We start from the raw sequence: 15,910 nt of genomic DNA on the forward strand, positions 1-15,910 counted from the left end.
AATATAAATAGCAGATTGGACCACGTCCTATTGTGCCCCTATTGACCACAGAATTAGAGCCGAAGCGGTGGTTGGAGAAGTCAAGCAAAGGGCAAACGTTTTCTGAAACAAAAGGCAGCGCTTTTGTGCCCTCAAAAGGGTGGAGGCAGTATTTATAGGAGTAGAGGAGTAAGGCCTTTAATCAGGGAGGTTCCTCTGTGTCTGAGCCTCTTCTCTCCTGCAGTCTGCCCGTCCTCTTCCCAGGAGATGGTCATCTCGCCTGCCGCCTGCCTCTCTGCAGATTTCACTTCCAAACAGAATCACATGAGTGGTCCATCTTTGCATAAACGCCTGTGTAATCAAAAGCATCATCTTCGCCGTGTATCTCGAGTCGTACTTGTGCGCACTGTGCCGAAAGTTGGGCTGAATCATAAGAGAACTGCTTGTTGATGCACGTTAGTCACACTAATCTGGCCGCGCTGACTGAAAGTAATGCGATGCTTCATTCATGACGCCGGGTGCAAAATAACGCTGAAATTATTACAGGCATTCACAACCAGGGGATGCTCCCCCTGTTTTTGTTTTTTTGTTTTTTTGCCTGATGCATACTGGGAGAGCTGCATGAATCAAAAGAGCCCGGTCCTCTGGCAATCAGCCCGCAAACGTCAGTAAAAGTTCGCACGTTCGCACGAGTCGGTGACGCAAAAAACACGTGACGGAGGAATGACTTTATGCATACCTCACGTTTAAATACATTTGTTATCTTCGATATGCGCAACGACACGTGGTAACAGCGCGTGGCTTCATATAGCCAAGCCCTCACGGAGATTGTCAGTGTAAATTATTCAGACTAACTTGAGCGTCTGCGTTGGAATGTGCTCTTCTTGGCTGTGGCTCGACTATAACGCATGGCTACTCCCCACATTAACAGGCTCTAAACCTTCTTACAACATCAGAATGCTTCTTCTTTGTGTCCGGCTTGTGTTCGGAGAGATGAAAGCGAGAGTGAGCAACTGTGATAAAGCAAGGATCACACCGTCCATGCAATTTTTATGAAGGACTGAAAAGTGATCTTTACTTCATCTCTGCAATTGAATTAAGCTATAAACTGCGATATCTGCTCATCTTGGTAATAAAACCATTGAGATAGAAGAGGAAAAAAGAGGAAGATTGCGTTGTAATCGTCCAATTTAGATCAGAGTACCTTGATGATGGCTGCTGCAGTAGCAAAGGCTTAGTGCAGTCTGATGTACTTTATTGATTGTTAATTTTACAAGCTGTGTCTGGTCCGTTTTGGTGTTAACGTCTTTTAAAGATTACAATTGCTGATTGTTGCTGATGAATAGTAAATTAGGCAGAATCCAAAGAAGAGATATGCAAATTGCAAAAAGGTCCTCGCGAATTTTGAGGTTTTAGTGTAATTATGCAGAATTAAATCCTCAGGGAGCCTACATTTGCCTCCAACTTCTTCTTCTTCTTCTTCTAATTGTTCTCACTCTGACTCTTGGGTAACCTGTTCATGAATTGTGCAGCGCGGCTTGCCTACTTGGCGCTTGATTACTTAGTCCGATGTGACTGTGCAGGCATTATTTATTAATGCTTGCTGAGGAAGATCAGTTTCACTGTCCACCAGCGGGGGAACCTTTTCAGCCTCTCCGTTGAGTTGGAATGCCGCGACTCGGTGGAATAATGCGCCTCCCGTCTGCGGACAAAAGAAACCAAAGATCACGGTGTCTGTGACTGTGGTGTTAACGCTGCGGCTCAGGGGCAGAATAATGTTTTTTTTTGGAAAAACTCGTCAGTTCAGAAACATACTTTGAAAGTGCAGCATCTGAACCCGTAAGTAATGCGTGCTTCATTACGACGCAGACCTTTGGAGAGAAATGTCAAACGTGTCACTGCATCGAGACGTGATCCTGGAAGCTGCTGTGTTTATGAAGTTACAGAAAGTACTTTGACCTTTTGTTTGTACTTAAATGTGTAAATGTGCGACATTGGACGCTGCTCCAGTTGCTGTTGTTTTTTGTAGCGGTGGAGGAATCGTCCAGTGAGGTGGACGTGGCTCCGACGGTGTCAGACAATATCCAGTTGTGTCCGCGCACATCGTTTGAGCTGCGGGACATGTTCTAAATATACACCATCGAGGCTCGCTCCAAGCTAATGTACTGTAGGTCAGATAAATCCATATCCATGTGGAAAGACTAATATCCCCCAAACACAGCCCAGTATTGGGAAAAACGGAGATTGCTTCCTGTGTTTAGAGGCCAACTTTAAAAGTGGTACAGCCATTTTTGGCGGCCTGTGCGTTTATGAATTAATTATGATTTAATGCATCCAGTGGCTGCGTTTTATGACTTCGGAGCTGTTCTTTAGCTTAGGTTGCATTATGTCCTTGCTGACTACGACATACAGAAAAAAAAAAAAAAATCCTTAAACCTATACACAGCCATGATAAAGTGGCAACATTTTTTTTTTTCAGACCTCATGAAATGGGACACGTGCGCCCTCATGGATGCACTCCCATGCAGATACGAGCGCACCGCACACAATATATTATCATCAGTACAGTAACTGGGGAAACATTTAGAGGGAAAGAAAGAGGGGCTTTGAATAATGAATGCGAAGAGCCCTGTTACACGGCAGACAAGGCTTTGAAGTGACATAACTTACAGCCACCGCTTTCATAGCATCACCACTGTGCAGACACAAAGACTGAGATAAAGGGAACAAAGGGAGGGAGGGTGCAGGCAAAAAAGGCAGGTTAAAACATTTTAACCAATTACAGCTCTCCCGAATTCCTGCAGCCTTCCAGCTCGTGACGCCGGGAGATGACGGCGCAGAAAGGCCCGTTTTGTTTGCGAAATCAGAAAATCAGCTGAAGCTGAGATTCGAACAGAATCCCTGACTTTCACACAATGGGCCGCGGTTTGCGGACGTCCGTCACAGCCGCTCACGTTCTCTGATAAACTTCATCAAATTGCCTCGGCACCGGGCAAATCAAATAAGTGCTTCGAGACAGAATTCCTCTAGGCTTCTTTTAGCAAGTATGTGCTGACATCTAGAAATAAAAGCAATTTCATGCCTCTCAAAGCACAAGAGTGAAGCATGACAACTCCGCCTGTGTGTCTATCTTACGTAATTAATTTGATTTGTATTCACTGAGCGAACTGTGGCTTTGGAACATTGTTTATCGCGCTGGAATCGGACAACCTCTTATCACTTAGGTTGAGTCAGCTTCGCATCAGGACAGTTTATTCATGATTCAAAGATCTGGCAAATGATATTTTGCAGTTGATCTGATCTGGAGCCATTTTTTTTTAGTAGCTTTTAATGAAACCACAAGTCATGATGCCAAGTCGCTTGATTCCTCCACCCTTTCTGCCTCTGCAGCCACAGGACCAAAGCCTCCGGGTGGCCGCCTCCTTCAGGGACCTGGAATTCTTCGCAGGGACCCCCAAATGGATGGGACATGGGCACCAATAGAGAGGGGCGTGACTGCTACATCAAGTAAGTGCCCTGTGTTTAAGGAAACTGAGGGGGAGCTCTTTCTGTCCCAGATGTTTTAGACACTTTGCCAACCTGTGATTATTCCAGCCACGTCACAGCCTCCACACTGTCTCCATCTGTGCATTCAGAATACTGATTCTCCGCTCCCTCCGCCGCTGCGCACACTCTGCCCCTGCCTACTCTCACTCTCTCTCTCGCACTCTCACACACCCACAGTACTCCTTCACGCAGTCTCCCGAATGCAGGAGAGGGCTTTTGAGAGCGTGAAAGTGTGCGTGTGCTCGCGGCTGATGCTGCCGCCGCTGCCGCCGCTGGTGTAGGTGATAATGAAGAAATGCACCTGCACAGGGGTTTGTTCTGAGCTGAGAGGCTGCACGTTCCCGACAAGGATGCTGGGTTATTGTGTTATCAGCGTAATTGATCCTTCGTAACTGGCACCTGTGGAAATCTGCACGGACAGGTAAAAGGAAACTCCACCGGTTTCTTATATGTTTGTGCGTGCAGCGGTGTAACAAGTGAGTGTTTACTTGCTACATCTGTCCTGTTGACTTCTGCTATTTCCTCACAATGCATTCACCATCCGCAAAACATTGCTGCCCGTATCGGGCTCCGTGAATGCTTGCAGCTTTTTTTTTCCCCCGTGAGTTCACTGGATTATTAATTCTTTCCACTGAATATTTTAACACGCGCCAGATAATGGTAATTGTTGCATTACAGATACTTTTATTTTCGGTGCACGTAAATGCACAGTTATGTGAACTGCATGCAGAATGGGCGGTAAGCACTTGTCACACATGGGTTATAGCATGAGAAGCGTGATGTCAGAGGAGTTATGTAAGGACCGAGGAGCACGGTGGAAGTGCTGGGTGCAGAGTGCGCCGGCACACCGAGGCACAGCACGGAGGCTGTTTTGGGCTTTTCTTTTCTAAATTTCAGGACGCTTCATGAATAATCAAATGTCTGTTTCTGTGACCGTTCCGCCGCCGTCGGAGTTCATCAAAGCTCCGGGGCGCCCGGTGCTAAATTGTGCCCCGACGGAACACATGTCGAGCCTGCGTGACAGGGGCGCATGAATAAAGTAGCAGGCATTTAATATTTACAGTTTGGCATTTAATAGATGTGATGTAGTTCCGTGGCCGCCGTGTCAATACGACGCAACGGACAAACGCTGGGCAGAGCTGATTCATATTATTGGACAAGTGGCAGGTTTAAGAGTTGTGCTAAATGAGCCAATTAAATCATTCTCGAGACTGAGCTCCCGAAGTCTTGGTAGAAATCTCTTTTCACGGTGCACAAATGTGAACGGTGAGTCACGGCGCGTCACTTGAAGTGACTTCATCAAAGCGTTTACCACGTTAAGAGGTTTACAAATTTCACAGTAGCCTCGCATCAAATGAAAAAGTCGGTGCTAGAGATAATGGTTGTTACTGCATCATTTTTCTAAAGGCTTTATTCCGGGCAGGACACATACTACAACCGACTCAGCACCAACAAGTTGTGAACCTTGCCAAAGCAGGCTTTCACAACGAGAGCTACAGGATATTGCTTTTGGTAATGAGCTTACTCTACTCTACCCCGAGTATGCTGCAGGAAAACACTTGGAAATACTCTTTGTTCAGCGAGAATCAGGCCAGCGTTCCTCGCTGCTCATTTGTGTTTGTCGCGTTCACTGTAAAGCTCACAGTGCGGCCCGCGATTGCTCTATATATATTGTTGCGGAGCTACGCTCGCAGATAATGGGTATGATTAGGGACCATTAGATGCATGGCTGTCTGCACAATGGGAATCTAGCCATGTTTAGCAGGTGGCCACGCAGGGGAGGAGACTGCATTCTTCCTGGATGCACAAGTCCATATGGTTTTGATTTGTGCGCAATCTGTTCGGTTTGTCTTTTGAGAGATAAAACTGACACACAAATCCAAACAAGATGGGTCCCGGAGTGACCTTCCAAAATTTAAAGGGATGCGGTTCAGTACGCAGTAATCGCTCGACGACTGAGGCGATGTTTTACATGGTATTCGTTCAATGTGAGACGGGTTCCATGTTTTTTTCCTGCTTGGCACGGCAGAGGGAAGGAAAAGTGTGTCACTTTAAAAGCATCAGAGTAAACTCGATTAATTTTTAAAAAGCTAAGAAAGCCAAAAAAAAAAAAGCTTGGCCCATAAGTCTCACATGGACATTATGAGGTTTGAAATGAGTTTGTTTGGATGCTTTTCAGATTGAAACTTTAATTATTTATGTGATATCTTAATCTGCAGTGTTAGCTTAGTGAACTGGATTTAATTTGTTACATAAGATGTTGCCATTTTTGCAATTCGAGAAACAATTTATAAATCAAGCCACATAAGACGCATGTGTCTGATGTTCCGATTAGCAGCAGAGAAGTTTCCAAGTTTCCTAATTTCTATTGTAAAACGATGCGAATGAGTTTTTCTCCTTCGCTGGCGTTAACGTGGTGTGTTTGCACAGAGGCTGATAGATCTCGGTAAAATCCTGTTAAACTGTGGCGAGTTTCTCGATAACGGTAGTAGGCCCGGTGGTACAGGGGCTCATTATTTTTAACTAGCTCCAACTTTCCAGTCTTGTTGCATCAGACTTTGCACATACTGTCCACAGCCTCCCCGCTTGCAGCACGCCACTGTGGCTGGAGCTCTCTGTGCTTATTTGACCAATTAATCATTTCACAAAACGTGTACGAAGAACGGTTGTGCACGTGTTCAACGACAAATCATTTTAAATCACTGTTGTTTGCTGTTCTGTAATATGTCAGGATGTTTATGTCTCATGTGAAGTCATTGGAGCAGGCTTAAATCCTGCTATAAGATGCACTAAGATGACTTTAACCAAGGCCTTCCTTGCTGCAAGCTACAGCTTCCAACTTGTCCTCACATCTGTTTGCACAAAAGATTTTTTTTTCTTTCCATTAATGTTTATCCAACCTTATCAGTGGCACACTTGTGACTGTATCGTTGTTTGTTCACTGAAACGAAGCGGATAATCTCTTAATTGCACTTACACGTATTATGGCCTCTGTGTAATAGTCACACAGCGACGCGCGTTATCATTTATACACCCGTCAGTCACAACAATAAAACCACTGACAGGAGAAGTAACTATAACACTAACAACCCCACTAACAACATCCTGTTGCCAGACACCACAGGACACCCTCAGAAGGCCCATGTCCATTCTCTGATGAGTCACAACTGGCAGGTAGTTTTAATGTTGTGGCGGATTGGTGTATTGAGTTTTTTTTTTCCCTAACAAAAACACAAATGAACATCACGTAATCTGTCACTCTTAATTATTTATGCTAGTGTGATTCAATTGTGTCGACAGAGTGTCATCTCTTTGCGTTAAAGAAGAGATCAGCGTAGAAAAAGTGTTTGCTTTCTCCCCTTCAGGTCACTGCAGCTTTAAATCTTACCAGATGGAATTTATTCCACTTGTGCTAGAATCCATTTCTTTGATTTTACATGGAACTAAAGGAGGACGTCATTTGGTTCGCTCAGAGCATCCTTGCACTGTCTGTCGTAGGCTATAGAATGAGATTTAAGTGGTTGCTTGAAAGGCTCTACAAAGACTCCTATAGGCGCTGCAGTAGTTATGAGCTTTTAACCCTGCTTTAAAACCGCAGAGGCCCAGGTTTACTAGAACTGGCTTGTAAAATCTATGTTTAGTGACTGGTAACATGTGTTTTACTTTTTTTTTTGTTATGGTTCCTTGTCTTTCGGATTAAGGTTATTGAGCCTGATCTTTTGATTGAGTTGTCTGCTGTGGACAAAGATCCTCTATATGAAAATCTAAGCTTTTGTAAAAAGCTTCACAGAGATTGAGTTCAGTTCTAGTTCAAGGTTGGACATTATCAGAAAAATGCAGTCTCAATGGGGTTCCTTTCACCTTCTGTTATCTGTTTAGGAGCTCTTATTTTTACATCTCGTGGCGGATTGCGTATTTATTGGCCTGCGAGAGTAACCGTCGAAACCTCCTCCAGAATATTAGTCGAGTCACTCAACATCTCTGAACTTGTTGCCTTTGTTGTTGTCGTCTTTTGCTTTTTTCATTTCACAGTACCGGGAATGCGACTGACAGATCTCACTGCGACTTTGTGCAGTGAATGATTAATTGTTAGTATTTAGTGGTGAATAGTACATGTGTCAAGTATAACTGTGAATTACACACTGTCTGCCCACGGCCTTAATTAACCAACATTGTTGGCACCATGCAGAGTCGCTGCTGCTGCTGCTGCTTCTGCTGCTTTTGCAGCCGGGGAGGGTGGAAAAAGACGGGGAACGCTGATCACAGACTACGTGAATCTTACATGTAGGTTTTGCGCATCTATCGAGCTGAAAGGGCAATAATTGTGCTGCAGGGGATTAAGTGATCAATGCATTGAGAGTCAAACGAGTTTCAAACCCTAGCGTCTTTTCTGTCCGAAACAGAAAATCTCTGGCTTTGAGAAAATTTCGCTCTACATTATACTTGTCCTGCACCTTTATTAATGTTGCAAATGCCCATTATTTAACACATAACAGTGTGAGTAGCACAGATTCTTGGTAAAGCGCACACTGGAGTGTGAGAACACAAACATTGGATCCTGATTACCGTCGCCCACTTGTTCTATTTTTGCAACACTGTACGAGTTCCTTATTCCAAAACAATATCTGGCATCTTGTCTTTAAACATTCTGGGTATTCGGAGGAAAAACAACAATGTTGCCGTCTCTAATATTCATCGTTTCTAGCTGTCATGTTAGTTCAGCGTGCAGAGCATCTACACTTATTTTAGAACTGATTATTTTATCAGTTATTCGTATATATTAATTTATCAATCTAAGGTTTTCATCAGTTTATCAGTTGATGGCTTGATGTTGTTAATTACACAAACTGGTTAATTAATTATTACAGTTGTGATTTAAATCATTTAAAAACATATTGTACATGCTTAAAAATGAAACCTAAACCTGGTGCTTCAGCGTGCAGGAATTTGCAAGTGCACATTGTCACGACTAACTGTGTTCTCCAAGCACCACACGCAAAATCTATGACAAACGAGCAGCCATGACAACAACAGGAAATATCCTTTTTTATCATTGCCACAGCCACGTCTCCCAGAGCAACTCCCTGGAGGAAGTTCGTCTGGACGGGGACAAGTTTGTGCCACCAGCGCCCCGGAAGGTGGAGATGAGGCGAGACCCGGTGCTCGGCTTCGGATTTGTGGCAGGCAGTGAGAAACCGGTGGTGGTCCGCTCAGTCACTCCAGGTAACGTGACCCGGCTACTTGTAGAGCTCCGAACGCAAAGGTGACTCACTCGGTCCGTGGCCACTGCTGTGTGAACACGAGATGTAATCCCAAAATGTAGCTAAAAGGAAAGCCCACCGAGGCTGTGGTTTACGTCGATGATTCATTGATTTCAACAGCCCTCGATGAGTCAGCATTCGTTAAGAGCTCGGAGCCACCAGAAAAAAAACAACTAAAGAAAAAAAAATGCTACGGCTTAGCACAGTTTGTTCCACTTAAGTCTTGTTTGGTGTGTTTTGGCAGGAGGCCCTTCAGAAGGCAAGCTGATCCCAGGGGACGAGATCATCATGATTAATGATGAGCCAGTCAGCTCGGCGCCCAGGGAGCGGGTTATTGACCTTGTCAGGTATGACAACAAACTAAGGTGAGGTGCCATTTGTCTGGCGTTAAACCTGATGTAGTTGATTGCTAATATAAATGTTTTATTAAGCCACATTAAATCCCCTTTCATCCAGTGTTGAACTTCCGGTGAAAGTGAATAAATGATGTAGCCGCTGTAGTCGGCTAACGATGGCTACTTCTAACTTTCCAGGTTTAAAAAATGCAATTTATAATCTATCGGTGTATTAGATTTCTGGATAGATATGGCACGTTATATAGTCACCTGCTCCATTTGCTGTGATTTAGCTGTATGACCTGTCGGCCAGTGATGGGAAAGGTTCTCCTTCACGGCTTCTTGCATATGCTCGACCTCTGCAGTAAAATCCAGAGCAACACGGTGTTGATCGGTGTCCTTCTGCTCTCCGCTGTAACTCTCCAAAAATCTTAACCACAGTTTGGTTGTTTTTTTTTTTTATAAATCACAATTATTAAATATGAATCAGTCATTAAATTGTTTTTTTTTTGTGTCCCGCAGGAGCTGCAAGGAGTCCATATTGTTGACTGTTGTTCAGCCGTACCCAGTAAGTTTCTCGGTCTTCTATGAATGGGATCGAGTACAGTACACTGGACTGTTTGGAGCTGATTGTTTTGCTGAATCCATGAGAGCAAGTCATTATTGGTGCCATATGCTTGCGCTGGCACGGTAACAGTAATGCCGCAGCAAAGTGTTTGCAAAGCCGGGCTAACTCAAAGGGAGTCCAATCGCTGCGCTCTTTCCAAGTCTTCTCATGTCGTGGCGTCAGATCCTCACGAAAACCTCATGTGAACCAGCCACATCAACATTTACTGGAGTCACAGAGCACCAGATGGTGGTGAACGCACGGTGCCAGGAGCATATATTTGGCCTTTGTTTACAGATCACATAATAAGTCAGTGCAAATGGAATTATGCTTGAATTCCCTCCAAAAATAGATCGTCAGTGTGTGCTCGCAGGAAACAAAATGCAGCCTGTGATACTTCGTGTGTGGCAGGAAACCTACGGACACATCTGATAATTCTTTACGTGCCATAACAGTAATTATAGTGTTTTACACCATCATCAATCATCGTGCAATTATTTTGTTAGGTGTCATGGTTTCAAATGCTTAGCGGGATGAGTGTTGATTGCAGGGAAAACACGGGTACTTCAAGGACCAAGCTCTTACAATTCAGCCTGTAATTACTTCTGTGTACCAGGAGTTTCTTTGCAGGCTCAATGATATGATGGCAGAGAGGGTGTCCTGCCTGTTATGCCCACCTTAACAGCATCAGCACATAGTGGAGTAATGGGAGATTATCATATTTCAAGAGGAAAACATGAAAAAAAATGCATGACTCATCTCTGAAGGAGCTGATTGTCCTTTAAATCCCTGTTTTTTTTTCCCCCCCTTCTTCCCCTCTTAAAGTCGCCCAAATCGGCATTCATCAGCGCAGCCAAAAAGGCCAAGTTAAAGACTAATCCTGTTAAAGTCCGCTTTGCCGAAGAGGTCATCATCAATGGACAGGTCCCGGTAAGTCACGCTGAACACTCATTCATTCTGCACGCATCGAGGTCCTGAACAGGAGATGACAGGCCCGAACTCCTGAAGCCGGAAATTTTTAGAAACCGAACGAATAAAAACCCTTTCTGTTTCTTTGTGACACTCTCCCGTCACTTGCATTAAAAGGAGAGGGCGTGGGTGTGATTGACAGTGAAGGGGGAGGTGGGGGTCCTCTCACAAAGTGCTTCCCCAAGATAACGGGTGAGAATAAAGTAAGTAAGTGATTATTAAAGATAACGTGTAGGTGCATCTCTTTGTGTTACTGTCGGACAGTGATGACAGTATTGGCTAAAGAAAATGTCACAGACATTAAATGAAATGGGGAAAAAAAATCACAACACAGCTGTTAGTTTGATAAATTAGCTTAATTTCTGAGAATTATGGAGATGAATACCAATTTTTGAATAATGGAACTCCAAACATATTAATTAACATTTATTTCATCTAACAGTATTTGTATGGTGTGCTGTATCCTTTTATGTTTTTTTGGTACTATAGCTTCCTCATGTCTAGACGATTAATGAGCAGAGGTAGGTGGACTGTCTTAGCGTTGGACAGAGACCGTTTTTCCGTTTCACCCTGACCACTCGTTATAATAAGCCAAGTGAACCATCTCCTAGCGCTAGTTCCACAAAGTACTCCTCATTATTTCAAAAAAGCCTAAAATGTTGAATAGTCCCTTTGATTTCTTGATTTCCCTTTATTCTTCAGAGTCACCTCCATATTGAATTCTTGAATGTGTCTTCTAATTAGAGCATTTCCCACCCAACTCTCACAGATGCTCTGCAAGCGCAATTAAAAACCCAGACAAACTTCGCTTTGTCGATCACACTGCTCCTTTTCCATCCTCAGGAAACCGTGAAGGACAACTCTCTTCTTTTTATGCCAAATGTTCTGAAGGTGTACCTGGAGAACGGGCAGACTAAATCATTTAAATTTGACAGCAACACATCTATTAAGGTAGGCCCTGGGCAGACTCTCCTTTTACTGCGAAATGCTGTTATGTAATCTGAAGTGATGCTCAGTTTAAATGTTGAATGTTATTCACAGAAGGAGTGTACATTAGCCGTTCGCCGCAGCCTCCAGGACCTGATTCGAACTAGAACTAGGTTTCAAATGAGTTGGAAGATAATTAACTGGAGCAGGGTGGACTTGTTATCAATTTGCATCAATTATTTCTATTTCTATTGTAGTTGACATTCCGAACGTTCTGTTCAGATGCGAAAAAACGGTTTTACGGTTGTGGCGCCGTGCTGAACACGAGGACGCTGCTGCTGCTGCATCTGCATCCGCTCGGTTCTCACGTTGTATTAACCATGACTTTGTCTGTGTGAAAGGACGTCATCTTGACCCTGCAAGAGAAGCTATCCATTAAGAGCATCGAGCACTTTTCTCTAATGCTAGAGCAAAGGGCTGAGGGGTCTGCCAGCAAACTCATGCTCCTGCATGAGCAGGAGATGCTTACTCAGGTGAGAATGCCACTAAACAGACACACTGTACAGCATGGACTATCTTTGCGTTTATACTGTGGTATAACAGGAGCAAAAGTGAAGGATTTTTATCAGTTTGACCACTTGTAAGTAAAAATTCAATTAATTTTTAGTTTAGTGTACCCAGAGGATGTTAAGTTAGCATAAACCAAAGACGCCAAGACAATTGGTTGTTAATATAATTCGTCCTTTGTTGATCCATCATGGGGAAATTCTTTCTCTGCATTGAACCCATCCATTCATTCAGTAGTGCGTACACTCGGAGCAGGGCCGCCTTTAGGGTACCACCCAGGGAGCAAATTGGCGGTTAGGTGCTAGCTCAAGGTACCTCAGTCATGGACAAGTAGGGATGTCTGTGACCCTTTGGTCCAAAGCTAGCTTCTCTAACCACTACACCTCAGCTCAAGAAATCAGGTGTTCCTGTGTTACTAGTATTTATGCTAAGCCACGCAAACCATGCTACATGCCTTGCATACGGATAGAAATGGAAAATTCATCTTTTCTTCTAACTCTAAAGAAAATATTTCCCCAAATCTCAAAACAGTTCATAGACATGTTGACACTTTGTTACTCACTTATGAGGCCCTCCGTATCTTTGATTTGTGTTCTAGGTGACGCAGAGGCCAGGGTCACACAAGATGAAGTGCTTTTTCCGGATTACTTTTGTCCCAAAGGATCCCGTGGACCTGCTTAGGAGAGACGCAGTAGCATTTGAGTACCTCTACGTTCAGGTGAACACCAGCAGATGTTATTTATGCCGTGTTTACAGCGTGAGGCTGTAAGTCAGGAGACTTTCGCAGGTGTGGTGTGTCTTGCATTTCAAGAGAAGACTGACGTGTGTAATAACCCCTTCCTGTGCTCCTCCTCTGTCATCCCTCCAGAGCTGTAATGATGTGGTGTTGGAGAGATTTGGGTCAGAGCTGAAATACGACACGGCCCTCCGTCTGGCTGCCCTGCAAATGTATATCCTAACCATCAATACCAAGCAGTCACAGAAAGTTTCCCTAAAGTACATCGAGTAAGTAGATTGGATTTTAGAACACGCCGTGCTCGCTGCACGTGTCCTAATGCAGCGCCATTTTGTTCCAGCTGTAAAGAATAGTCGTGAGGGCTGTTAAACGGTAACATAATAATGATCTCACCCGTGTTGCTCTGCTGCAACACCAGGAGATACATCCATGGTTAGCTAATGATTCTGACTGTACCCTGTCAGTTAATCAATGCACCGCCTCTGGGTGACGTGAATCGATCACCGGTCAAGACTGATGACTTGACCGTTTTTCACAGTGACTGAGTGACCCTTTTTTTTTTTTTTTTTTTAATCTTTATGAATTGTCTGTCCGCAGGAAGGAGTGGGGTCTGGCGTTGTTCCTGCCTCCTGCGGTGCTATCTAGCATGAAAGAGAAGAACATCAAAAAAGCCCTTACGCACATCCTCAAAACCAACCAAAACCTGGTTCCCCCTGGTAAAAAGGTAGAGTCACACCTCTCCTTGTTTCTGTATCTGCATGTGTCTGCATTTTAACTTGCACCACATCTGACTCTCGGCTGCACCCTAGTGGAGAGTGAATTTCAAACTAATACATTTTGATGTGAAAATCTCATTGAAGTATTTCTTTTGTTGTCGTTCTTACCCCACATCTATGTTTCTAGCTGACTGCCTTGCAGGCAAAGGTCCATTATTTGAAGTATCTCAGTGACCTGAGGCTTTATGGTGGACGTGTGTTTAAATCCATACTAGTTGTGAGTAAAAGCCGTCTCGACATCTCACACTGTATGCTGCCAGTGCCCCACGCTGCTCATTTACATGCAGACTAAGATGTACACGTCTCTGCTTCCTTTTACAGCAAGGCGAGAAGCACACTGAAGTGACTTTGCTGGTGGGGCCTAAATATGGCATCAGCCATGTGATCAACACCAAAACAAACCTAGTAGCACTTCTGGCTGATTTTAGCCACGTGAATCGCATTGAGATGTACACGGAAGATGAGAACAGGGTTAGAGTGGAACTACATGTTCTCGACGTAAAGGTTAATATCAAACTTTCATGTTTTATAAAGATAAATGGCGCACTGCCTGTTCGGTAGTCGCTCCAACATTATTGTACGGCCTCACTTTTCCATTTATGTTTTGCTCATTGCCATCTGATTATCTGCCTCTTCACAGCCCATCACTCTCATAATGGAGTCTGTTGATGCAATGAATCTGGCCTGTTTGACTGCTGGCTACTACAGGCTGCTGGTGGACTCTCGGCGCTCCATCTTCAATGTGGCCAAAAACAAAGACAGTATGGAAACAAGTATGAAATCACACTGTGACTCATCAGAATGTGCTGTCTGTAAATAGACCCCGTTTCATTTCTGGTTCCTCTTTGCAGGCCACGCAGCAAGAATAAAGCAGAACTACCAGGCCATTGAGTGTACGTACAGCACGCCGCACAAGGGATGTGAAGAGAGAAACAACCAGAGGTGCAGTCAAGATTATCCTGACCAGGAGTGCGAATACCTCGACCATGGCCGATTTGAAGGCCAGCCCGTCTACATTACAGAGATCCACCAGGCCCATCACTCAATTCACATGTCGGAGAGGGCGGAGTGCTGCAGAATTCCTTGCTCTCAGACTTATCTCAACATCCCAAGGCCCAAACCCCAGGACTCCTCCAGGAATGCAAAGGTTTCCTTCATATTTGGAGACCCGCCCTTAGACAGCGTGAACCCCCAAAATCTGGGCTACCAGAGACTGATGGATGAAGGCCCAGACATTCTAGACAATCACAGCCCCATGTACAGGCGCCTTGAAGAGGACTACAAGATGATGGACGCCATAGAAGACGGTTACCAGTACACCACCAAAATCTTTGGTCCAACTGAGTGCATTGAGGAGCCGCTGCTGCATGACATCTGCTACGCGGAGACAACAGACGACGCAGAGGATGAGGATGACATCAGCTGCGAGGAGGACATGGTGATGAGTGACATTGATAAGCCCACCCTGCTCTCGCTCTCAGGGTCCAGCGATGACATCATTGACTTGACCTCCCTGCCCCCCCCACCGGAGGGCAACGACGAGGAGGACAATGACGTGCTGCTGCACTCTCTCAACATGGCCATCGCCGCTCCTCCGCCCGGTTTCAGGGACAGCTCTGATGAGGAGGAGCAGCAGCAGCAGCAAGGGGCCGGGCCACGGTCCAACGACATCCCGGTGTCTCTCATAGACTCGGTGCCCACCCGCGGAGCAGAGGGCCCCGGGGAGCCTTTGGACGATGCAGTGGTGTCAACCTTACAGGCACTCGAGGCCCTCGCTGCATCTGAGGAGCAGAGTCCGGCACAGTCAGAGAGTAGCACAGGTTCTCCTTATACTATTGTAACATTCATCCATTAACATCACACGCGTTCCAGCCATTCACTTTTGTGTTGTTGCTGTTGATTTATGTTTTGTTTTGTTTTTTCAATAAAACCCATTTTGTTCTATGTTTCCATTTGTATTTCTTCTTTCATTTGAGAGTGCAGGCATTTGTGTTCATTATTGCGTTATTCATTTTGACGACACATATGTTCTTGTTTTGTTGGTCATTTTGTTTTCTCACTTTCATATCACACATTGTAAGATGAAAATCAATCATGCTAAACAGCAATCTAGCAGCAATCTAAAAAAAAAAGCATCTCTCTGAAATTAGTTTTTGTAGCTCTTAATGAGGCTTTCACTTTTGTCAGCTGGTTGACTTGTTGCATTG

The 15,910-nt window shown here is 44.5% G+C and overlaps 1 protein-coding gene across 7 annotated transcripts in view; it reads left to right on the plus strand.

Annotated features, from left to right (window-relative positions):
* frmpd4 (FERM and PDZ domain containing 4) overlaps nucleotides 1-15,910 on the plus strand; it is a 32,619-nt gene that overhangs the window by 11,873 nt on the left and 4,836 nt on the right. For 4 of the 7 annotated variants that reach the window (XM_047601388.1, XM_047601390.1, XM_047601391.1 and 1 more), the window contains exons 2-15: nucleotides 3,370-3,486; nucleotides 8,588-8,748; nucleotides 9,031-9,151; nucleotides 9,644-9,689; nucleotides 10,554-10,658; nucleotides 11,541-11,648; nucleotides 12,026-12,157; nucleotides 12,790-12,909; nucleotides 13,060-13,196; nucleotides 13,525-13,651; nucleotides 13,831-13,920; nucleotides 14,025-14,207; nucleotides 14,344-14,476; nucleotides 14,555-15,523. In XM_047601388.1, coding sequence (XP_047457344.1) covers nucleotides 3,370-3,486; nucleotides 8,588-8,748; nucleotides 9,031-9,151; nucleotides 9,644-9,689; nucleotides 10,554-10,658; nucleotides 11,541-11,648; nucleotides 12,026-12,157; nucleotides 12,790-12,909; nucleotides 13,060-13,196; nucleotides 13,525-13,651; nucleotides 13,831-13,920; nucleotides 14,025-14,207; nucleotides 14,344-14,476; nucleotides 14,555-15,523 — 2,549 coding nt within the window. Of the gene's footprint in view, nucleotides 1-3,369; nucleotides 3,487-3,699; nucleotides 3,947-8,587; nucleotides 8,749-9,030; nucleotides 9,152-9,643; nucleotides 9,690-10,553; nucleotides 10,659-11,540; nucleotides 11,649-12,025; nucleotides 12,158-12,789; nucleotides 12,910-13,059; nucleotides 13,197-13,524; nucleotides 13,652-13,830; nucleotides 13,921-14,024; nucleotides 14,208-14,343; nucleotides 14,477-14,554; nucleotides 15,524-15,910 lie in introns of those variants that run through there. The other 3 variants (XM_047601389.1, XM_047601392.1, XM_047601394.1) reach the window with 2 other exon arrangements.

The sequence above is a fragment of the Mugil cephalus genome, chromosome 12, assembly GCF_022458985.1.
Source record: "Mugil cephalus isolate CIBA_MC_2020 chromosome 12, CIBA_Mcephalus_1.1, whole genome shotgun sequence".
NCBI classification, from domain to species: Eukaryota; Metazoa; Chordata; class Actinopteri; order Mugiliformes; family Mugilidae; genus Mugil; species Mugil cephalus.